The 24,961-nt window shown below is 38.0% G+C and overlaps 3 protein-coding genes across 4 annotated transcripts in view; 2 read left to right on the top strand and 1 right to left on the bottom strand.

Moving 5' to 3' along the window:
• Window positions 1–2,737, bottom strand: part of LOC107559525 (TOM1-like protein 2) — a 9,966-nt gene extending 7,229 nt beyond the window's left edge. The window contains exons 1-4 of the mRNA XM_016243384.1: window positions 2,717–2,737; window positions 1,685–1,832; window positions 841–952; window positions 684–759 (exon numbers count right to left, since the gene is read on the bottom strand). Of these exons, the coding sequence (XP_016098870.1) occupies window positions 684–759; window positions 841–887 (123 nt within the window). The 5' untranslated portion in view covers window positions 888–952; window positions 1,685–1,832; window positions 2,717–2,737. The remainder of the gene's footprint in view (window positions 1–683; window positions 760–840; window positions 953–1,684; window positions 1,833–2,716) is intronic.
• A 139-nt stretch (window positions 2,738–2,876) lies between these two features.
• Window positions 2,877–6,944, top strand: LOC107559524 (glucose-induced degradation protein 4 homolog). 2 transcript variants are annotated; one of them, XM_016243383.1, is made up of 6 exons: window positions 2,877–3,227; window positions 3,307–3,366; window positions 4,464–4,571; window positions 4,700–4,801; window positions 5,314–5,444; window positions 6,609–6,944. In XM_016243383.1, the coding sequence occupies exons 1-6, from the start codon at window positions 3,039–3,041 to the stop codon at window positions 6,631–6,633; spliced, it is 615 nt and encodes a 204-aa protein (XP_016098869.1). In that variant the 5' UTR covers window positions 2,877–3,038; the 3' UTR covers window positions 6,634–6,944. The 2 variants fall into 2 exon arrangements, with proteins under 2 accessions (XP_016098869.1, XP_016098868.1); XM_016243382.1 differs by having other exon boundaries at window positions 2,884–3,227; window positions 6,570–6,944.
• An 8,416-nt stretch (window positions 6,945–15,360) lies between these two features.
• On the top strand, window positions 15,361–18,558 carry LOC107559526 (NADPH oxidase organizer 1-like). The gene is made up of 8 exons (XM_016243385.1): window positions 15,361–15,460; window positions 15,942–16,022; window positions 16,241–16,313; window positions 16,412–16,595; window positions 16,714–16,898; window positions 16,994–17,098; window positions 17,516–17,633; window positions 17,912–18,558. Exons 1-8 carry the CDS (start codon window positions 15,395–15,397, stop codon window positions 18,495–18,497), a joined length of 1,398 nt encoding a protein of 465 aa, XP_016098871.1. The 5' UTR covers window positions 15,361–15,394; the 3' UTR covers window positions 18,498–18,558.
• Window positions 18,559–24,961: the final 6,403 nt, after the last annotated feature.

Here is a 24,961-nt window from a genome sequence, read left to right as displayed (position 1 = left end):
GCGTGTGTGTGTGTGTGTGTGTGTGTGTGTGTGTGTGTGTGTGTGTGTGTGTGTGTGTGTGTGCGAGAGAGAGTGAGTGTGTGTTACACTCTCAGAAAAAAGGCACAAAGCTGTCAATGGGGCGATGCCCTTTCAAAAGGTACTAATATGTGCCATTTAGGGGCAAATACGGTATATAGATGTACCTTTTAGCTTGTGGTATGACAGCTTTGTACCTTTCTGAGTGTAGAAACCTAGAACAACTTCTTTGACATTAAGCTTAATGGCAGCTAACACCAAACATCACATTTTAATTATAGCAACAATCACTGTAGTGGTATTTTGAAAGGAATATATACAGCAATGCAGGCAGCAACTAATATTCTTTCATCCAAAGCAAACCCAAGCTAATCTGGCAGCAAATATCCAGCCCAAACTGGGCATTAACAAGCTGAGGCATGTTGAAGGCTAATTGTGAACATGTCATTTTGTGACCAATACATGAGCATTATGTCAAAAGTGACTGTGAATGACATGCAAAGACCGAGGACTAGAAATGTGTTAAATTTCCATTCAAAACTAGTGCAAGTCCCCATCTTAAGTCTTAAGTAATAACATGCACACAGTGAGTGCTCATGGAGTCTCGTCACCCATTAGCACCAAACCCTTCATTATTATGAAGCTACATGCTGTAGGAAACTCACCCCAGTGGCATTTTGCTGTCTGATGTCTAAAGCAGACGCCAGGCTCACCAGAGCCTGAGGTTCCTCATATTTAACGCTGGAAAATAAGCAGAGAAAATAGTTTAGAGTGGATTTTTTTTATGTGGTTTAACTATAGTGGTGTGGAAATGGCACTCACTTTTTGCGCTGGCCAGCCAGACAGCTGGACCTGGTGTGGGCGAACATGTCAAAGTCGTCCTGAGGGTTGCGAGCGGTTAGAGAGCTGAGAGTCCCGGTGTCTGCACCCACTTCTCCCGGGATAAATCATGTTAAAGAGAAGTTTTTCAGTGGTATATATATACAGTATATATATAAAAAACATTTATTGCATTATACAACAACAAAAAAATCACGTTAAATACTTTTGAATTAACGTTTTTTTAGGTTTATTAGCTGTATTTAGTCTATGTTGTCATTCTAATTAAAGGGGTCATATGATTCACTTTCTCTTTGGAGTGTTACAAGCTGTTCATGAATCGATACGATCCCTATAGTTGCAAAGACTAAAGTCTCAAATCCAAAGAGATATTCTTTATAAAAGTTAAGAGTCATCCACGTCCTCCTAAACGGCTCGTTCTAACACGCCCCCACATATCTACCTCACTATGTGGGAGCACACATAGTAATGCAACAAATGCCTCGTTTATAATGGGTTTTATTGGTTTTGTCTCGTCGCTCCGGCCGGACAGGGCATCACAGTATGGTGAGGGGCGTAACGTTTCCGTCACACGCTTGAGGTATTCGGCCAATCACAACGCACGGGATAGCTGGCCAATCACAGCGCACCTTTGAGCTTTGTAAAAAGCGACACATTTCAGAAAGGCGGGGCATAGAGGAGAAACAATAATGTACAGTATGTGGAAAATAATGTGTTTTTTAACCTTAAACCGCATAAACACATTTCATTACACCAAATGCACAACATAATGTTCTTTTTAGCAACATCATATGACCCCTTTAACATGTGTGTGTGAGACCCTCACCATGTCCTGCCAGCTGTGTGGAGAGAGATGCAGCAGCAGGAGGCTGCAGGGTGGATGCGGGTGTAGCGCTGACCCGAGGAGTGACCACTGCTGGAGAACCAGGACCCAACGCTATTAGATTATCCTCCTCTGAAGCCTCATTCAGGACCTGTGCGTTCACAACACACACTCGGCTTTCATCAGAATCAACAAACTCTCTATTACTTCACCCGCTGTCAAAAATGAAAACAAAAAAAACTAATGCAAATTCAAAAAGCAATTAAATAGCACTTGGATGTGATTGCATTTTTTTTTTTTAATTTAAGCAATTTTATTTTCACCTTTAGACATCAACATTATATTATATATTGGCCTTTTATATTTTATTTTATTTGGTCACAGTCTAGCCTTGCAGCTGTCCAGCGTCACAAAGACTTGTAATATTATCACATGTAAAAATTGGAATCTTTTTTCTTTGTGCTAATAGACACACGATGAAGAGGTGAAGCGAAGCGAAGCTACATTAGTTATGTGAGGGATGAGCTGGAGGCCATGCGGTTGTCTGAGCACCATTCAGATGTTTATCAAGTCTGACTCACTGTAAACTCATTTAGCTATTTTTGTTGTTAGGCGTAAACAAGCATGCAGCCGTATTATTTTGTTTATTAAATACTGAGATGCATTAGGTTTAAGTTTGTTTTTGTGTGTCTTTTATGCAATGCTGCCATCTACAGGGAGGTGTCAGTGTCTTACAGCAATTCCAGTTGTTGACTGTAATAGAGAGATGTACATAAAAGGACATTTCTCAAATGGGATGTAGGCAGCTGTATAAATGTAGCATTGCAATTATATATATATATCTAAATTGACTAAAGTTCCCATAGCTAACATAATCCTTTGTGCTATGTACTTGGTGTATTAAAATATCACACATTAAAAAAATAACATTGCACCAACCATATATATATATATATATATATAACATTCTATAACACACACACACATATATATATATATACACACACAAACTGACAACTGTTAAACATGTTTTACTGGCAAATTCGTGGTTTAGAAACAGCTGTCAGTCACAAATGTAACGCTTCCATCAAGTAGAACTACAAATCCCATCACGCGTTTCCCAAAGCAGCCAATGAGCATTCAGCGTCCTTGTTACGCGTGTCCGTCATCCAATCAAATAGCAGCGGGCTGTGTCACATGACTTCGCCTTCATTCCGCTCTGAAGGGACGTAGCCGTGCGTGCCGCGGGAGACGCTCTGAAACGTCCGCATCGCGCCGTCCGTGTCGCGTTTTCTCCCGCTCCAGCGAGTCAGATAAGCGCCTGTGTTCGGGGAGAGCCCCGCGGAAGCGAACAAACATGCCGGTCCGCACCGACTGCTGTCAGGGCTCGTCTCTGGCCTGCACGGCCTCGGCCTCTCTCGTTCCGCCCCCGCCGATCAATACCCTTCAGCCCGGCGTCAGCACCTCTCTGCTGTACAGCGGCTCCCAGCTCCGCGGGCACCAGAAGAGCAAAGGGAACTCGTATGATGTCGAGGTGGTTCTGCAGGTAAGTCGTTGCATTGACTGTTACCCCCCTGACCCAGATTTGCAGATGTAGTTCTCACGCTGTCGCTCTGGCCCCACAGCACGTGACCATGGAGGCCTCGTACCTGTGTGGATACCTGAAGATCAAAGGCCTGACCGAGGTGAGCCGGACAGGTGCTCTTCAGCAGCAGCAGGTGCTCAGTGTGTGGTATCTGCTCTGTGTGCTTGGACACGGCTCTTTATAAAGTGCTTCTAGATGCAGGAGCCTATAGGGGTCCGCCTCAAAATGCATTTGCAAAACTGATTCCATAGAAAGCAGATGCAATGTAGGTAAAGCGTCTGCTTTTAAGGTTTCAAATACGTTTTTGGAGAATAAAATGTCAGAATTTGGTTGCAATAATGTCAGAGTAACACAATATTTATGTAAAAATTCAAACGACATGCTTATTCTGACGTGTGCGCATGAAAATATATCAAATAACAAGGGAGCGTATTCAATTTTATTGTGTTTTAAATGAGTAAAAAGAAAAATCGGAACAAATGGGCGAAACGTAGGACAGTGGCGAATTAAAAAAATGTACAATTACAGCTTATTAGTGTATTTGGGGTGAAAGTAATTAGTCTTTTAGTATGTCGTAAATTGATTTTTAATATGCCTGACAAGATTGTCTTCTGTAAATCAGGGGGAAATGTATGATGTTTATTTTTTGCTCGGAAAAACTAAAACAAAATTGAGATTACGTTAAACGGAAAACTTTTTAGATTTTTTTGGGGGGGGAACGATAACAATTTAAAGCATTATTACACGACCCTTTCTCGTCTTTGAGCCGCACGCACTGTAAAAGCCACTGTGACTGCGGCTCGGTTATAGCGCGTCGAGGAATTATAAAACAGTAGGTGTTTATTTAGATATTGGTCATGTCCCTGCAATTAGCGTTAAAGGGTAATTCCCCCCCCCCCAAAAAATAAATCTTCCAGTCTAATCATAACTCCAAACAAGATGTGTAATGCAATTACTAAAATACAGTAGCATTGAGTTAAAAATAGTCGACGAACGATCGCGTTCTATTGTTTTCCCTAAAGAATGATATTCATATATCTTATTCATCGTATTCATGTTCAATCGCCAGTACAGAGTATTTTACCTACATTACACCACTTTTCAGAGTTTGGGCAGGATACAGTTAAAGTTAAAGAAGCCTTGTGCTCACCGAGACTGCATTTGTTTGATGTAAAATAACTCTGTTGCTCTCTGTAGGAATATCCCACACTCACTACATTCTTTGCTGGGGAGATCATAAGCAAGAAACGGCCTTTTTTAACCAGGAAATGGGACGCGGATGAGGACGTGGACCGAAAACACTGGGTAATAAACAGTCATGATTCAGTGTGTGCATAATGCTCTACACACATCGGGATTATGAATCATTATGCGTCATGACTCAAGTGTGGTTCGTGGTAGAACCCGATCTGCTAAACATGTTTTTCTCTCAGGGGAAGTTTCAGGCATTTTATCAGTACGCAAAAAGCTTCAATTCGGATGAGTTCGACTATGAAGAGCTAAAGAATAGTGATTACGTCTTCATGCGGTGGAAGGTACAGTTTATGACTAAAACCATATGCGGTACCGTTCGGGTGTTTGGGCTCAGGAAGATTTTTCTTGCTGTTTGGAAGAACGTGTCGCTTTTATTCGGCGAGGATGCGTCACGTTTGATCGAGAGTGAGAGTGAAGACACGGATAATGTTTAAAAAAAAAAACATTCTATTTTGAACGTTCCGTTCATCAAAGAATTCTGAAACAATGTATCAATATTAAGCGGCACAGCTGTTTTCATTATTGGTAAATGTTTCTTGAGCAGCATATTAGACATTATAAATCTATAGGATAAATGACATTTTACAATATATTACAATAGAAAACCGTTATTTTAAATTGAAATAATATTTCACAATTTTTACAGTATTTTTGATCCAATAAATGCAGCCTTAATGAGCAGAAGAGCCTTCTTTCAGAAAAATCCTACTGACCCCAAACTTTCGAACCGTAGTGTATATCTAGGAGTCCATGAAAGCCAAATAAATCATGCAAATAAATGTGTTTGTTTCAGGAGCAGTTCCTAGTTCCAGATCACACGATCAAAGACATCAGCGGCGCTTCCTTCGCTGGCTTCTACTACATCTGTTTCCAGAAGTCTACAGCCACCATAGAGGGTTACTACTACCACAGAAGCTCGGAATGGTATGGACTTGAAGAAATTATTCATTAAATACAAAAAATGAATGTAAATACTCAATATATGTAGATCGTAGGGCCGGGCGATATAGCTAAAAAAAAATGTAGCAACGATATAATGTTTCATATCGTTCGGTATCGATAATTATTGACATTATAACCTTTTTTAAAACACTGAGCAATAGAAAACATGTTTAAATGTAACCACTGTATTTTTAAATGAATCCAAATTATTGAGACAAACGACAAGTATTTTTTGTTTTAACAATCAAACACAAAATCTAATTTCTAATGTTTTATATGCAGATTAAATAGGTCTTGAGGAAACTTTTGGCTTGTCTCCCGAGGCCACAGGAGGGAGCAATGAGCAAAATAATGCAGCGCATTTAAATAGTCAACGCAAGGAAGTAACTCTATAAAAAACATGCATTATGTCTAAATGAACTCAAATATAATTTCGTAAATCGCATAAACAATTATGAACAAAACAGCATCATGTATTTATGCATTGCTTAATCCAAAGAGCCGAAGCGCCCATCACACAGGCTGCATTTAAAACATACGAGACGCAGTGAAAAGGAATAAACCTTCACAAATTCGTGACGTGTTTTCTAAAAGTTTAAACCGTTTTAACTTTGCATGGCTTGTGTGAGACATGAGTGCAGCAGTCGTATTTGTCGGTCTAAAAAAATGCTCTGAATATGCGTCTGTGTGAATGGCTTGGTTTGGGTCTCCGCATTGAGCTTCTATATTTCTCTAATATTTTGAATGAATAACGCAGCAGCGGCGCGTCTCGTGGGCTAGACTAACAAAACATTAAAATACAACAACGTCACTCACATCACCGCATCTCACGCGCCACTGACGACGCTCCCTGATGCACACCTAACATTCACATGTTTATTTTAAATTCGACTAATATTCACAATCTCCTCATCACAGATAGGCGCAACACTCATTTCAGCATGTGTTTGTGTGTGCTGTGTGCGTCACTCATAGCACGTGCGCTATATCGAACATTTTTTCTATCGTTATCGAAGAAGGCGTACCGTCGATAAATATCGATACCGTTTTATCGCCCAGGCCTACTAGATCACCTCAAGAACCCAGTTTTAATCCTATTCTTATTAGGTATCAATCTTTGAAGCTCACACACGTCCCTGAACGCAGCGCACCCATCTACGAGTTCCGGTGACACTGAAGTCCTGGAGGTGAATCTACAGCGGACATGAGAGGAACGGTCGAATGATTACGCCCAGGACCCTCAGCGAAGGGTACAGATGATGGAGAACTCTGTCAGGAGACGGTCTGCACAAGCCAGCGGGACTCGGGGATTCGCAGCAGTGTTAGCGATTTGCTTTTCCTTTTTTTTAGTTTTTAACGATTCTGTCCTCCGATCATCTTAGAAAACTATTTTTATCCTGAAGGTTCGGGGGATTAAAACCACAGTTTTTCTTTGCCCTGGATGCATTATTTTTTTTTCCCCCGCCTTGTAATTTGATAAAACAGCATGGCCAATCTAGGAGTTTGTTTTAATAAATTTTTTAACCGTTGTCTGTGACAGGACTGTGAGCGGGACGGCGTATGCAGACACTGGGATGTCTCTCGAAGGCGTATCAAAGATTCAGTGTGCGTTACGATGGATGCATAGAGTTGCTATTGTCTGCGGCTTGCTTGGCCCTCAGACGGTGTTTTTTATTAACGTAAGGTGTATCATCAAAAGTCTCAGATATAGCAGCTGGGTCCTTGGCTTCTACGTGTGATATATTTTTTATGATGAAATGAAACGGAGTCAGGTGTTTTGGAAAGAGGTATATATATATATATATATGTATTAATCCATGGTGGTAAAGCTATTTGTAAAGCTGCTTTGGAGAAAAAAAAAAATCTGTGTAGTTTTACGCTCCTTGTTTTGCTATGCAAGCCGAACAAATCTCAGTTTATAAGAATCTCAAGTATATGGAAGTCTGTTTCCACCACGCAATACCAACGTTAAGGTAGTTGTGACTTTTTTTGTTACGCAATTCCTAATTTATTTCTGGAAATTGTGAACGTATATCTTAGTTATTTTAGTTAACGTCTTGCAATTTTTTGCCTAAAATTCTGAGTTAATATCTCGCAGTTCTGACCTTTTTCCTTCAAATTTTGGAAGTTTATATCTCGCAGCTTTGACTTTTTTTCTTCAGAATTTCAAATGTATATCTCAGAATTCCAGGAGGAAAAAAAGAAAAAATTTTCTTGGAATTCCGCGTCTGTATCGCACCGTTCTGACATTTTTTTCCCCCCCAGAATTTGGAATTAACATCTTGCAGTTCTGACTTTTTTCTTCAGAATTTCAAATGTATATCTCGGAATTCCAGAAAGAAAAAAATGTGAAATTTTTCATGGAATTCATGGAAACGGTATCTCACCGACTTTTTTCTTGGAATTCTGAGTTTGCATATCTATATAAATAGCTATATATATATATATATATATATTTTTTTTTTTGTGCAATTCTGAGTCTATAGATTTTTTCATCTGAATTTTCAATTTATATCTCAAAATTCCGTTTTTTTCTTTCTCGGAATTCTAAATTAACATCTCACAATTTTGACTTTTTTCTCTCTCTGAGAGAAATAAAGTCAAAATTGTGATTTATAAAGTCACAATGAAATGTTTTATTATTATTATTCTGAGGTGGAAACGGGCTTCCATACGAGTCTCTTAGGTTTGAGAATAATCACTTCTCACTTGTTCACTTTAATATCGACAGCTCAGAGAGTATTGATTGGTATTCGGTGCGTCGGAAGCACAACCTGGCTTTCAGTCCTCGCTGAAGAGGTCATGAAGAATAAGCAAGTGTTTTTATCGGAGGGCTCAGGAAGATTTTTTCAAAGCAGGTGGACAACACTGTTATTTTAAACTACCCATCAGTTTTTAATGGCCGTGATCTGATGCTACAAAACCCAGATGCGTCCATTTAAGCTTTAGTCAAACCCTTTGCCTTAAAAGTCAGAGATGTGTCTATAAACTACTTTTATAAGCATCAGTTTAAGCTCTGTACAGACAGAAAGACTAATAAGAATGTGACGTTTGAAATGAAAGATTGCCGTACCTCATCCACCGAAACCTCCTTTTTAATTGTAGACTAGCGAGTGTTTAACATCAGATCCACGCCACATTTCAACCTAGCCGTGTTGAGATGTCCTAATGACGTTTTGTGCGTAGAAAATAAGAAAATCCTTTATTTTTGGCCCATCCCGTGGCCAGATCCCACTAATAATGCACATCACGCCTAACACATGCCCAGTAATTGACATGTTTTGCAAATGTGTGTAAATTTGACATCTTTTCCTGTTTTGTTCAGTTCTTTTGTTGTCCTTAAAACCAGAAACGTGGTCCCAGAGAAGTGTTCATGAAGATGTGTGTTTGCCGCCCCTAGTAATCTGCTGCGTGAAGGAGAAGATGTATTTAAAGCAATGCTAAGCTAATGAAAGGCCACTGCACATGCTGTTACAGTACAGGAAGAGGGGATGTACATAATAGGGCTGATTTCATTCTCCACAATTATGAGGGATCTTTTTATTGGCACAAAAAGATAGGGAAATAAAGGAAATAAGAAAATGAAGTTGCTGTTGTTGTTTTGTGGGGTTCAGGACATGGATCGGCTTTCTCCGGATTGAAAGGAAAGTGATTTATTTGAGTTATAATAGATGTAGCACTAGATGGCGTAGTACCATCTCTTTAATACATGGACTGTGAATTATTTCACACACCGGTACTTTTTAAACAGCCACATTATTGTCACATGACCTCCTTATGTTACATGCTTATTTCAGCAAATGGTTATGACAGAAATACGTTTTATGGTTATATTAACTTTCCAAAGTTCATTGATTCACGCTGGAAATGAAGGTCAAGTCGAGCACAATGCATTATGGGAGACTATTCCATGTGCTTTGTGGTCTGCCATGAATTGCACATTCCAGTCATCCAGAATTATGTATGAGTAATGCAATATTTAGAGTGGCGAAGCAATAAAGCATAAACGATTAACTCAAAGGGGAAAAAAAATAGTGACCCAAATGCAAAGTCATAAAGGTAGGGTCTGATATTATATATATATGTATGTGACCCTGGAGCACAAAACCAGTCATAAGGGTAAATTTTGAGGAAATTGAGATTTATGCATCATCTGAAAGCTGAATAAATAAGCTTTTGTTAGGATCGGACAATATTTGGCCGAGATACAACCATTTGAAAATCTGAGGGTGCAAAAAAATCTAAATATTGAGAAAATCATCTTTAAAGTTGTTCAAATGAAGTTCTTAGCAATGCATATTACTAATCAAACATTAAGTTTTGATATATTTACGGTAGGACATTTACAAAATATCTTCATGGAACATGATCTTTACTTAATATCCTAATGATTTTTGGCATAAAAGAAAATAATGCAATGTATTGTTGGCTATTGCTACAAATATCCCCCAGCGACTTAACACTGCTTTTGTGCTCACCAAGGCTGTATTTATATGAGCAAAAATGCAACCAAAAAAATCTAATATTGAGAAATATGATTGCAATTTAAAATAACCGTTTTTTTTTTTATTATTTGAATACATTTGAAAGTGTAGTTTATTTCTGTGATTGTATTTTCAGCATCATTACGCCAGTCTTCAGGGTCACATGAAACATTTCTGATTATTATCAATATTAAAAACTGTTGTGCTGCTTCATATTTGTGTGGACGCCTTGATAAAAGCACACCATTTAGCTATTTGAAACAAAAACCTTTTGTAACAAATGTAAAAGTCTTTGCTGTAAATTTAGTGCATGCGTACATTAATTTTCTTTCACCATTTTCACGAGTGTTTTGGACTTTTGTCCTGATTGTTTATCATTCACACAAGCATTTCACTTTTATCACTATATTATGTCAATGTGGTTAACGGTAAGCCAACAGTAATAAACAGTAACCAAATATTTCCCAGCACAATGCATGTTTCACAACACAGCCTATACTTGACGTCAAAAATCAAATAACACTTGACCGTTCTTATTGTTATTCTGTGAAAGCGAATCCATATGATTCACAGCAGGAAATAATGGAGGCCAGTTTACTTTCCTTTCACAATGGCAGTCTTACAAAGGAAGAAATCAAGTTACAATAATGAATCGGTTACGTATTTGCGCATCATGCATTAGAAATGTGCTGTCAAAAAATTCACACAGTTTGGAAACCCGAGATGCAAGAAAAATGTGCATTGAATTCTATTCATATATATATATATTATAAGAAAATGCAAAAACGCCCATCTAAAAGTCACAAGGGTGTTTCTAGGAAAGTTGAGAAATACAGTAAGAGTATAATGAGCAATGAGAATGGAAAGAGTTCAGTGGAAAGCTTGAGTTTGCCATGCTTTAATTTTTTTCTAGATTGCTTTTCCGATTCAGTGATGAAGTCACTGTATGCTTTGTATTTATTATTTATGAATAAAAAAAGGTTTGTTCCAATTTTTTTTCTCTCCGTTATACGGATGCTCTGTGGGTTTATGGTACCTGTACAAAGACACGCAACAAAATTACTAGAACTTTCCAATTAAAATTGGAACAGAAAATAGAAAAATAAAATCTACACTGTAAAAAAATGATTGTGATTTTAACAGTAAAAGACTGTAAAAATGCTACAGTAAAAACCTGTTAATTGGTTACTTAACAGTAAGTTTCCGTACTATATTCGGTGAATAAATGCAATTACATTTAATGTGATTTTACAGTAAAATACTGTTAAAAATAAGGTTTTTGGAAGTGAAAAAGAAAAGCCATTGTATAATCTACAGTGAAAAACCGTAAATTGACACTCCCAGAATTCCCTGCATGGCATATTTGATGTGTTTTTGTTGAAATAACATGCTTCTAGTGTACACTAGGGTTTAATCTTACATCTAATGTTGTTAAATGAATGTTTATTGCATTATTTCAGGTTTAGTGTTTGTGTGAATGACACTGTGTGCACCTTCTAAATATAAGTATTGCCCTCCTCAGCTCGTAGAAAAGCTGTTTGTGATGAGCTTTGGTTCAGTTTTTGGTGGTTATCAGTGCATTACAATGATCCAAAACAGATATTAGTACTTCAGTGTGTTGGTTTGTTAACATCATATTAACATCAGTTAATAAAATACGGTATTTTATTGTGAATTTAAGTTAAGTCTGTAAAACCTAAAATGTTGCTGCCATAGTTTTTACGGTGAAGCTCTGGCAACCACAGCTGCCGGTATTTTACCGTAAATGTCACAGATTCGTTTTTTTTACAGTGTAATTCAAAATATTACCAGAAACTATAATAGTATATCAATGATAACAGTGGTATAAAGTTGAGCTGTTTATACTTTATATATGTAATTTAATATTTTAGTAGTTTTATTTAATCATCTTATTGGTTTTAGTCACATAGAGAAATGCATGTTTCCATTGTTCAAGGCTTTGTATTAATTATCTTGAATTTCATATAATGCGATACAGTAGGCTATATTTTACATTACATGCCCATAATCACCGTCTTTAAGTAATATTTGTAGCAACATGAACATGCAGAAAATAATAGTACTATCACATAATAATAGAAACCACTATTACACTACATTGGTTTAAATTAATATCAATTATATAAATCGTTCATAATTTATGTACATTTCAGTGCTTTTGTGAGAACGCAAGTATTTTGCACTGGATTTTATCGCCCGCCCGACAAATACAGTAAGTAGGTAATTACCAAAATACCACTAATAATGTTGTTTACAATTAACAGCACAGAGAAACCTGTCTGCATATGGCATTAGAATGACGGGGTTTCCAGTGAATCAGTGCTGTTTAACACGTTCAGCGCTGAAAACGAGTTACAATTAACAAAGGCGTCTGCTTCAAATGTAGGTTGGGTTGTTGGGCGCACACACATCTGAGAGGAAACCTTGCTTATATTTCCTTGAAGCTTCTTATAACCCGACGGGAATCTTTTCTCTGTCTCTTTTTTTAGCTTCTGTTTCCTGGAAGGTTTATAGGCTACGTGCACATCCTCCATTGAGTTATGAATATGTCAGCACTGTTTTATGACACATGCTTTAATGTGAAGGGCTGAGTAGGCTCATGTCTCTTCCAAGAATCCTAATTGTTGGTCCTTCACGGTCTCTACTCATAAGATGGTCTGGTTTTAGCATACACTAGTTCTGTTTCCCGCTATGGCTGATTGCAACATAAGCATGTCAGATTTAGAATGAGAATGTTCATCTTCCCAATGCACTTTCATCTGCAGTCTTTTAAAGAAAGTGTTCCATTCTTCATCAGTAATATCCAGTTGAAACGTTGTGACGTTGCTGCCGTTTCTCAAGTTTACAGTTACATTAATAAACGTCTATAGGGGATATTTCACCCAAAATGGAAATTCTGTCATCATTTACTCGCCATCAAGTTGCTCAGTGAGCTGCTTCTGCTGAACACAGATGTTTTGAAGAATGTTGGTAACCAAACAGTTGTTGCCATTGACTTCCATAGAATTTTTTCCACTCCATACTTTGGGGGGAGAAAGAAATGTTCTGCTGTGGTTCTTTGACTTGAGGGGAGATCTAGTTACAGAGGCTAATTTTCAAAAAGCAGTTTTTGTTTAGAAACATAGCTGGTGAGCGCGAGGCACAAAGTAACGCGGGGTTAGTTGTAACACGTGGTTTGAATATTTCCACACACACAAAATTTACAGTATTTATTAGTTACCATATCAACATTATATAGGAAAAAAAGTGCGCCGAAATTCAAAAATCTTTTGAAGATATCGCTGAACATTTATTGTACCATAGTCAAATTTAATTTCTGGCTGAAGTAAATTTTTCATAGTTTTTATTATTCATATAAAATGAGACAAATCTGCTATTATTTTAATCTCCAATCTGTTATTTATCAGTTCAGATCGTTTTTTAATGCTTTGAAGGCACGTTGTAACACTGCGTTACATTCTACGACATTAGCGATGTAAGTTACACTATTTACTTGAATGAGTTTTAAGGAGAAACAGGTGAATAAAGACTGACAGTCAATGTTTAATGTTTAGAAATGATTATTTCAAGACGTGTAAAGCATTTCTGCTCGTTTATGTGGGCCGTCCCAAGCATGGTTGCAACATGTTCATTGTCAAACTCCAAACTCAGATTCTTTTTAATTCTTAAAAAATACAAATAGAATTTTTTTTTTTTTTTTGAAATTTTTTTTTTTGAATTTGAAATTTTTTTTTTTGAATTTGTATTTTAACAAAATATTTTAGTTTGTTTCATTCGATCAGATAAGATTTTAAGCTGTCATATATGGTCATGTTACAACGTGTTCCACCTGCGGGGCATGTTGTCACATTTCACTTCCATTTTTTGAGGGTAAATAAAGAAAAACGTATACACTGTAATCATGAAACAAAGCGACATATTTGTACTAGACAAGTGTAAAATTACTGTGGATAAAAAATATATAAATTCTGAACCCCATGTGGATTTACACATGGGGGGGGGGGGATATATATGCAGTATATATATATATTGTGGGGCATATTGTCACACATTAAGTGCCTTATAATCACAACAGAACCTGCACTATTTATAGACGATCTGTGGCACATACATAATATTCCATCCAGGCTTCTTCAAGGAATATTGGTGATGTAACAGTGGACTCTCCGGGTTGTGTAACTGCACCGGTTCCCGCCTCTGGCTGGAGGCATGATAGATAAACAGAAGCGCCTCAGACGAGCAGTCAGTCAGTCAGACACCAGACAGCCCTCTCATCTACTGCAGCACAAGCTGGTCAGGATGGGCGAGCAAAGACACCCCGTCAAAATCCAGCTCGTTGGAGTGATGCAGAAAGAAGTAGTTAAAGTAAGACACTTTTTATTTTACAATTTTGCATTTTGCATTTTGCATATTAAAATTACATTTTAATATGCATTGCCGTTGTTTTGAATAAGAGTATTGATGATGTTTTTCATCATCAGCATTAGTATAATTGATTTGTTATTATATATAAATACTATAATAATAATAATAATTATACACAATAATGTAAAATTACAAACAGCATCATTAAAAGTATTACATTCTGCAAAAAAAAAAAAAAAAAAGGTCAGATAACCTAAATGTGCTTCATGTGGTAACAGTTCTTTATTCTTTAACAGAATATTAACACAAGTTTTTAAAACTTGATAACTAAATGTTTAAGGGTCATGTCGGATAAGGAAACACTCTTGTGTGTACAGTGGTTCATTAACACTGGGACATACTTGAAGACTGTAATGTAAAGCGAGAGCTTTGATGTGATTAAAATTAAGTATTGAAATGTCTAATCCATTCTTCTCTTCAGTTGTACATGACCACTGTACTCTGGTCAGATCACAATGAGATTACTGTGTACAGATCGCTTGAAGACTTCAAAACACTCCACGTAAGTCCCTTTCTTCACTTAATGTTCCACCTGCGGGGCATGTTGTCACATTTCACTTCCATTTTTTGAGGGTAAATAAAGAAAAACGTATACACTGTAATCATGAAACAAAGCGACATATTTGTACTAGACAAGTGTAAAATTACTGTGGATAAAAAATATATAAATTCTGAACCCCATGTGGATTTACACATGGGGGGGGGGGTATATATATGCAGTATATATATATATTGTGGGGCATATTGTCACACATTAAGTGCCTTATAATCACAACAGAACCTGCACTATTTATAGACGATCTGTGGCACATACATAATATTCCATCCAGGCTTCTTCAAGGAATATTGGTGATGTAACAGTGGACTCTCCGGGTTGTGTAACTGCACCGGTTCCCGCCTCTGGCTGGAGGCATGATAGATAAACAGAAGCGCCTCAGACGAGCAGTCAGTCAGTCAGACACCAGACAGCCCTCTCATCTACTGCAGCACAAGCTGGTCAGGATGGGCGAGCAAAGACACCCCGTCAAAATCCAGCTCGTTGGAGTGATGCAGAAAGAAGTAGTTAAAGTAAGACACTTTTTATTTTACAATTTTGCATTTTGCATTTTGCATATTAAAATTACATTTTAATATGCATTGCCGTTGTTTTGAATAAGAGTATTGATGATGTTTTTCATCATCAGCATTAGTATAATTGATTTGTTATTATATATAAATACTATAATAATAATAATAATTATACACAATAATGTAAAATTACAAACAGCATCATTTAAAAGTATTACATTCTGCAAAAAAAAAAAAAAAAAGGTCAGATAACCTAAATGTGCTTCATGTGGTAACAGTTCTTTATTCTTTAACAGAATATTAACACAAGTTTTTAAAACTTGATAACTAAATGTTTAAGGGTCATGTCGGATAAGGAAACACTCTTGTGTGTACAGTGGTTCATTAACACTGGGACATACTTGAAGACTGTAATGTAAAGCGAGAGCTTTGATGTGATTAAAATTAAGTATTGAAATGTCTAATCCATTCTTCTCTTCAGTTGTACATGACCACTGTACTCTGGTCAGATCACAATGAGATTACTGTGTACAGATCGCTTGAAGACTTCAAAACACTCCACGTAAGTCCCTCTCTTCACTTAATTTAATCTATCTATCTATCTATCTATCTATCTATCTATCTATCTATCTATCTATCTATCATCACCTATCTATCTATCTATATATCTATCTATCCATCCATCTATCTATCTATCTATCTATCTATCTATCTATCCATCTATCCATCTATCTATCTATCTAGTCAAGTAGAATAATATCTACATGCGTATTACTGTAGAGACACCTCAAGAAGAAATTCCCTCCTTCAAACCCCTTTAGAAGGTCAGGAAGGATTATTCCCAAATTTAAAGGTAAATACTTTGCCAGTTGTTCATTAAACAATGTGCAAATTCAAGTACAGCCCTCATCATGAAGTCATATATATTTAAAAATGATCATGTATTTGCAGCTGCAAGAGTGCAGAAGAGCATGCAGAAGTGGAGCCCCAGTAAGTCTGTGCTCAGACTGAAGGCTCTGGAAGAATACTGCAGTGAACTGCTGAAGAGTGATCCCCGTATCTGCCAGAGCTCAGAGCTCCTCCAGTTCCTGCTTCCCAAACCCCAGGACCTCGATTCGGACTTTGCAAAAAACAGGTAAGCGGATGCAGCAAAAACAAGCAGAGCAGAAAATAATAAACACGTGCTAGAATTTTCAAAACAATACGAAGTCTCTGAAACGGAACCAAATTAAAGATTGTGTTTTGTCCGGCAGTATCGTGATCATGCCATCAGAGACCTCTCTGGGCAGCAGTAATGTCGGGATGAACAATGTTACTCAACCCTTTGTTGCTGAAACATACCGATGCATAGCTACTTACGAGACCAAGGACACCAAGAATCAACCCTTCAAGGTTGAGGTGGATGAGATTGTGGATGTGCTCATTAGGGAACGAAAAGGTGAGAACAACTCATTTGGCCTTTGAATTGTTTGCCAGACTACACAGAGTCTCTAAAAGTGTAGTCTCTAACCTTGCTGTACTTGGTCTCATCAGGATGGTGGCTGGTGGAAAATGAAGCCAAATGTCTCGCTTGGTTTCCTGCTCCGTATCTAAGAGCTGAGATGGGTGATGATGGTCCTGATGTGATGGATGGCGGCAGTACGTACCCGTTTAGTGGTTTCTAATGTATTCTGCCAGTATTTATTTGGAAATAAAACCGGTTCGGCTGCACTGTGAATGTTGCACATAGCTTCCTTTGGAAACCAATATGGAAATCAACCTAATTATGCTTATACCACTAACTTTGACAATGAATGAATTCTGGTCACTTTGTTGTCGCAAATCACTGTGAAGGCACAAATCAAAAGTACAGGGGTGTCAACGTCCGGCAAAGTTCAGGCCCAACTTGTCTGGACATTTCTAGTAACCCTGAAGACCTTGATTAGCTGGTCCAGGTGTGTTTGATTAGGATTGGAGCTGAACTCTGCAGGATAGCGACTCGAAACCAATGCTGTTTGATGTTAAGAATGCATTCATCTGTTCACCAAGTTGTTCTTAACATTTTGCATTCGTCAGGTGTTTTCTATGTTGCTGCCAAAAGTTACAAAGCCATGAACAGTGATGAACTCTCAGTCGAGATCGGGTCTGTGGTAGAGGTGCTACAGAAGTCTGACACTGGCTGGTGGATAGTGAGGTAAATCATCTCGTTTACTGAGAAAAATTAGCTGATGAAATACACAGCAGTTATGTAACGGGCAGCAATGCTTATCCTGCTCATCTGACATGCAGAAGAGTCTGGAAACAAACTTGGCACTCGCTTTACATCCTCATTTTTGTGGACGAGTTTTGCCAGTTTGCTTCGTCCCTGTTTACTTTCAATGAAACCGACTTACCCAATGATTTTACATAAGCTCTAATGCTAATCCTAGATCATTCCTCAACGATTGAGAGCTGTCTTTGTCTATCCTTCAGGTACAATCGAAAGGCAGGATTTGTACCAGCTATGTACCTGCAACCGTACAGTAACCCACGGATTCACCTGATGCCCGCTAAGAGGGAGACGACCAGCTCCACTCTTGACTTGGCACAGCTTCAACGTCCTGGAGAAGATTTCCTGCAGGTCTCCGGCCGTGAGCTTAGCAGATCCCAGGGCAACCTGGGACCTTCAGGAAGCACCTTGGACCCTAAAGACAAGCAGATGTCACGTTCAATGAGTGGGTTGCCGTCAACCCGAGTGGAGTTTGCCAAGAACGGTCCGCAAAGCAGTCTGAGTGACGACAGCGAAGCATTCAGCGACCAAAGCAGCTTCTCCGGCAGCAATTCGCTAAATTGCTTGGATTCGGAAGAGCATTTACGCCAGAGTCGCACCCCTACGCCAGACTCTTCAGGCAGCCTGAGCCCTGAAAGTGCCGGAGAAGGCAAGATGATCAGCAGCAGATCAGACCCCAGTATCAACAAGATGCCCTCCACCCCCAAGATACCACCCAGACCCCAAGCACAGGAGATACTCAAACGCTGCACCACCGTCACACGCAAAAACCTGCAGAGAACCAATTAGGCCAATGTCTCACGCACTTTGTTACATTACATGTTTGAGGAGAAAATCCAAGAGTCCATGTCCAGAGAAGCATTAGGTCTACTTACGTAGTAACTAGATGTGTATGTAGTATGTAACCACAGTGTAAGTACATATTGGTACATAGTATCTACAACTGTAATGTTTGTGTAACTACACACATGTAACAACCCACTGAATGGTATGTGTAAGTGCAAATGTGTAACAGGACATTGGTAACAACACTACAAATGTGTAACAGGACTAACAGCACTTTTTGGTAAAGAAAGTGTTACACTTTATATTAGATTTACCATAAAGATAGATGTCCTGTTACACATTTGTACTTACACAAACCATTCGGAGGGTTGTTACATGTGTGTAGTTACAGAAACATTACAGCTGTAGATACTTTGTACCAATGTGTACTTACACTGTGGTTACATACTATGTACACATCTAGTTACTATGTAAGTACACAGGTATTACGGCCACTTAATATAAAGTGGGACCAAGCATTATTGTCCACTGCAAACACTTGCTTGATGCCAATGTGATTATTTGATGGACAAATTATGGAGCTTCAGGAGAGATTCTTGTGCATATTTATTTTACTAGAACTAAGTTTAGATCTCATTCTCGGAACGGAATATTGCGCGTGTTACAAATGATTGATCTACATGTTTCTAAAGAAGCTGCTCTTATTCTAATAGACGAATGTAGATTTTCTTTTACTAAAGAAAAGATAATGATCGACACAGCCTAGAAATGTTTTTTTTATCGGATACAGAATATATACAGTATCTAAGATTTTTAATAGTTTTCCCTCACTTGAAGAAAAACAAAATATTTTTCCATAGTGGAAAATATTACTTGTGCCTTATATGCATTGTATATCCTGACATATTATACTGTGTACGCTCTTCGGAGTTGATTTGTTGTATGTTTTTCCCATGATGACTGCCTGTAAATATAAAATAAAATATTTAACCCTAAAGACTTCCATTATTGGAGTGTTCATTTCTGCAAATGGATTGTTAAAGAGATCTTTTCATTTGCAGTGGCAATGTACAAGAAGCATATCATATTAAGCGTGATGTATGCCAAAAAACACAGGTTAGGATCAGTTCTTTAAGGACCAATGTCCAAGTCAGAGGTCTCCAATCGTTGGCTCCAACTCAATCAATCCCACCTTAACCAGCTAATTATTCCTGTATCTCAAAGAGTAGAGTTTGACATTAGCAACACCAAGGTCATGGGTTCGATTCCCATGCACGAATGACTAAAAACCAGTTCAAGCATTCAAATGCATTAATCTAAATGTGTTGAGATGTTGGAGAAGGGTTGGCAGTGAGATCAGCAGGAACGTAGCTCTCCAGGCGATTCCTGTTTTAAGTTTATTGCTAATATTACTGTGGCTTAAACCAAAGGTGTCCAAGTCCTGCTCAAAAGGTTAAAGGTTCTTTACACGTAGTAACAGTTCTATTTAGAACTCTAGCATCCTGAAGAACCCTTTCATGCTGAAATGGTTCTTTGTGTTAAAGTTCAGGGTTCTTTATTCCCGCGTTTTTTTGTTTTTCAAACCTGTAACAGCTCAATACTGATTTTCTGGAGTTCAGTGATCCAACTACAAACACACTCTCGACAGGTAAATGACTTCATTCTTACATTTAAATACCAATTTAACTTTAAAATTGTAACTGGTTTCCAAACAAACGTGGTTTTTGTCGCATGTAAGTAGCTCTGTTTACGCTGAGGATACTTCTCTTCTCCACTATGTAACACTGAATATATAAACCATATTGTTAGAATTTTTTCATTATTGCTTGGGTTTATGCATAAACATACCCAGTCACAAAAAAATAAATAAAGCTATATCATGACTTTATATCACTTTTTTCTTTTAAGGTTGTGAAGGGCTCACATCATGTCCATTTTTTACTACTTTTGGCCTTCGTGAACATAATTGTTTCTACATAAACAAATGGAAGAGACAAACTGCAACTCTAAACTCAAACATTATCGATTACTAGAGAAAACAAGAAAATACAAGTAAAAAAAATAAAATAATTCACTGAACATAGAATGAGAACACTTTTTTTGTTTGTTTAAAATGTACCATCATTCACTGAAATATATAGTATTTGATATGTAAAAGAGCCCAAATCATCCTTTTAGTGGTTTATTTTAAACATTTATTCCTATTAATGTTGTCCATTGACTTTCAAATAATTGCGAAATTAGTATAAATACAATTTTTTGCTTTATAACCAAGAATCCTCCTCCAAGCTGAACATTATTTCAAACACATGAAGGAGAATAAAACGTATTCCTCTTCTCCAATAGCTATGAACATGATCTAATTTGAAGATTGACAAAACAGCTACTTAACAAAACACTTATGGTTATTTTGCAATTGGTGCGGAGATACGAACAGGAAACCTCTGTTTATTGTTGATGAATCAGAAAGTTCTGAAAGGTCATAAGCAGTCCATCAATTCAACAAACAGTACTGACAGCTACAGCAGCCGATCACCTAATATGTGCTGTTTTGGAGGGGTCAGAATCCGTAGACTTGCTGGTCATTTCCATGACATTATCCTCATCTTCACTATCATCTACGACGCAGTTCACACGGTTCGGTTCCACATGAGCGCTTTTAGATGTGCTGACGCTTTCATCTTCATCAAGGAGCTGCTCTGTTGTTTCTGAATCCTCCAGATCTTCCTCTTCATCTTCTTGTCGCTGCTGAGATACTGGATTGTCCGTCATCTCCACTGGTTGCTTGTCTATGATGAAGATGGATTGAGGGCTGGTGTCCATCTCATCATCATCATCATCATCCAAGTTCACACTAGAGAAAAACAGCAGACTTTCAAACGAATGACAGGGGAACCACACATAAAAACGGCATTATATTATAAAATAAAAACAGTAAAAACATAAATATGTGACCCTGGAGCACAAAACCAGTCATAAGGGTCAATTTTTTGAAATTGAGATTTATGCATCATCTGAAAGCTGAATAAATAATCTTTCCATTGATGTATGGTTTGTTAGGATAGAACAATATTTGGCCGAGATACAACTATTAGAAAATCTGGAATCTGAGGGTGCAAAAAAATCTAAATATTGAGAAAATCATCTTTAAAGTTGTAGAACAGCATTTATTGAAACTTTTTTAACAGTATAAATGTCAGTTTTGAGCAATTTAATGCATCCTTACTGAATAAAAGTATTAATTTATGCAATAAATAAATAAATAAATCTGACTGACCCAAAACTTTTGAACAGTAGTGTACATTTAAAACTTTGTGAATATCCACCATATTTGTTCTGTCATAAAATTCATTTTTTCACAATACCTGGGCGTTTCAACTGTATTGAGTTTCTGCTGATTTAGTGCATAAATCATATTGTTAACATCTGTGACCCTGCAGCACAAAAGCAGAGTTAAGTCGCTGGGGGATATTTGTAGCAATAGCCAACAATACATTGTATGGATCACAATTATACATTTCTCTTTTATGCCAAAAACCATTAGGATATTAAGTAAAGATCATGTTCCATGAAGATATTTTGTACATTTCCTACTGTAAATATATCAAAACTTAATGTTTGATTAGTAATATGCATTGCTAAGAACTTCATTTGGACAAATTTAAAGATGATTTTCTCAATATTTAGATTTTTTTGCACCCTCAGATTCCAGATTTTCAAATAGTTGCATCTCAGCCAAATATTGTCCGATCCTAACAAACCATACATCAATGGAAAACTTATTTATTCAGCTTTCAGATGATGCATAAATCTCAATTTTGAGAAATTTACCCTTGTGACTGGTTTTGTGCTCCAGGGTCACATACCATCATGATTAATTCAGTTATTTATTTTTTTAATTAATGTTTTCATTTGACAACAGTTACAGTTGACAATTCCAGTATTTTGACTGGACATGAGTAAAATTAAATATTTTCTTATTTGAAAGAAAACTGAAGTTAAACTCAGTCTATTTTTCCAAGGTATTTAGATTGTAGAAATAAATTGAATAAAGATAATTTTGACCATAACATTTTATTCGTTATTTTGAGCTCAAGACTCGTCAGTTCAAAAAGTGGACAATGCAAAAACTGCCATTTAGGGGACATTAAGGCAATTTCAAACAAACTGAAAAATAGGGTGCGCAAAATCATTTTTTTTATTTTATAGCATGTATTATAAAATATGGTACTTCTGAAGAAAAAAAATATGATTATCATCAATGGACACGAAATGTACCCTAAATTATAGGATGAACCATATATAAATCATTCATATTATTTCTACTATGTGTGTGTGTGTATGTGAGTGCGTGTGTGTGTGTGTGAGTGCGTGTGTGTGTGTAAGTGAGTGCGTGTGTGTGTGTATGTGAGTGCGTGTGTGTGTGTAAGTGAGTGCGTGTGTGTGTGTAAGTGAGTGCGTGTGTGTGTGTGTGTGAGTGCGTGTGTGTGTGTAAGTGAGTGCGTGTGTGTGTGTATGTGAGTGCGTGTGTGTGTGTGTGAGTGCGTGTGTGTAAGTGAGTGCGTGTGTGTGTGTGTATGTGAGTGCGTGTGTGTGTGTGTGTGAGTGCGTGTGTGTGTGTAAGTGAGTGCGTGTGTGTGTGTATGTGAGTGCGTGTGTGTGTGTGTGAGTGCGTGTGTGTGTGTAAGTGAGTGCGTGTGTGTGTGTATGTGAGTGCGTGTGTGTGTGTGTGAGTGCGTGTGTGTGTGTAAGTGAGTGCGTGTGTGTGTGTATGTGAGTGCGTGTGTGTGTGTGTGAGTGCGTGTGTGTGTGTAAGTGAGTGCGTGTGTGTGTGTATGTGAGTGCGTGTGTGTGTGTGTGAGTGCGTGTGTGTGTGTAAGTGAGTGCGTGTGTGTGTGTATGTGAGTGCGTGTGTGTGTGTGTGAGTGCGTGTGTGTGTGTAAGTGAGTGCGTGTGTGTGTGTATGTGAGTGCGTGTGTGTGTGTGTGAGTGCGTGTGTGTGTGTAAGTGAGTGCGTGTGTGTGTGTATGTGAGTGCGTGTGTGTGTGTGTGAGTGCGTGTGTGTGTGTAAGTGAGTGCGTGTGTGTGTGTATGTGAGTGCGTGTGTGTGTGTGTGAGTGCGTGTGTGTGTGTAAGTGAGTGCGTGTGTGTGTGTATGTGAGTGCGTGTGTGTGTGTGTGAGTGCGTGTGTGTGTGTAAGTGAGTGCGTGTGTGTGTGTATGTGAGTGCGTGTGTGTGTGTGTGAGTGCGTGTGTGTGTGTAAGTGAGTGCGTGTGTGTGTGTATGTGAGTGCGTGTGTGTGTGTGTGAGTGCGTGTGTGTGTGTAAGTGAGTGCGTGTGTGTGTGTATGTGAGTGCGTGTGTGTGTGTGTGAGTGCGTGTGTGTGTGTAAGTGAGTGCGTGTGTGTGTGTATGTGAGTGCGTGTGTGTGTGTGTGAGTGCGTGTGTGTGTGTAAGTGAGTGCGTGTGTGTGTGTATGTGAGTGCGTGTGTGTGTGTGTGAGTGCGTGTGTGTGTGTAAGTGAGTGCGTGTGTGTGTGTATGTGAGTGCGTGTGTGTGTGTGTGAGTGCGTGTGTGTGTGTAAGTGAGTGCGTGTGTGTGTGTATGTGAGTGCGTGTGTGTGTGTGTGAGTGCGTGTGTGTGTGTAAGTGAGTGCGTGTGTGTGTGTATGTGAGTGCGTGTGTGTGTGTGTGAGTGCGTGTGTGTGTGTAAGTGAGTGCGTGTGTGTGTGTATGTGAGTGCGTGTGTGTGTGAGTGCGTGTGTGTGTGTGTATGTGAGTGTGTAAAATCATTTTTTTTATTTTATAGCATGTATTATAAAATATGGTACTTCTGAAGAAAAAAAATATGATTATCATCAATGGACACGAAATGTACCCTAAATTATAGGATGAACCATATATAAATCATTCATATTATTTCTACTACACTCACGCACGCACACACACACACATACTCTCACACGCACACACACACATACTCGCACTCTCTCACACACACACACACACTCACACGCACTCTCTCTCACATGCACAAACACACACACTCTCACACACACCCACACGCACGTACACTCACACTCACACACCTCAACCTGCCCAGACGAAACTCTATACTAGTCATCTTTTTTGTTTCAATCAAGCGTTATTTATTTTAAATACTAATGTTCATTACTACTTTAAACTACTTATTATTTTCTATCTTAAATGTTAAAGTTTTAGTAATGTTTTATTAGTTGTTGCTCTTTAAAAATTTCTAAACAGTAATTATTCATTTTTGTGTGAGTGTGTGTGTGCTGGTATAGAGCACAGTTTTAGTTATTTTAGTACATCAAGTTAAAACTAAATGAACATGAGAAATGTTGCCTTGGCATCTGGTGAAATAAAATAAGCTTCAATGAATGTTTATTTTATTTCAAGAAGCAATTTTTCATGGTTTTAGTTTTAGTTAATTATAATGACCCTGGCT

The sequence above is a fragment of the Sinocyclocheilus grahami genome, unplaced genomic scaffold (assembly GCF_001515645.1).
Source record: "Sinocyclocheilus grahami isolate Dianchi unplaced genomic scaffold, SAMN03320097.WGS_v1.1 scaffold689.1, whole genome shotgun sequence".
Lineage (NCBI taxonomy): Eukaryota > Metazoa > Chordata > Actinopteri > Cypriniformes > Cyprinidae > Sinocyclocheilus > Sinocyclocheilus grahami.
Note: the sequence above shows the minus strand (reverse complement) of the source record. Positions and strands in the feature narration are given on the sequence as shown.

Coding starts and splice junctions, on each gene's coding strand:
- LOC107559524 (XM_016243382.1), top strand. CDS start 3,039: ATGCCGGTCCGCACCGACTGCTGTCAGGGCTCGTCTCTGGCCTGCACG. Junction 3,228..3,306: donor ATGTCGAGGTGGTTCTGCAG/GTAAGTCGTTGC, acceptor CTGGCCCCACAG/CACGTGACCATGGAGGCCTC. Junction 4,572..4,699: donor ACGTGGACCGAAAACACTGG/GTAATAAACAGT, acceptor TTTTTCTCTCAG/GGGAAGTTTCAGGCATTTTA.
- LOC107559526 (XM_016243385.1), top strand. CDS start 15,395: ATGGGCGAGCAAAGACACCCCGTCAAAATCCAGCTCGTTGGAGTGATG. Junction 17,099..17,515: donor TGATGTGATGGATGGCGGCA/GTACGTACCCGT, acceptor TGCATTCGTCAG/GTGTTTTCTATGTTGCTGCC. Junction 17,634..17,911: donor ACTGGCTGGTGGATAGTGAG/GTAAATCATCTC, acceptor TCTATCCTTCAG/GTACAATCGAAAGGCAGGAT.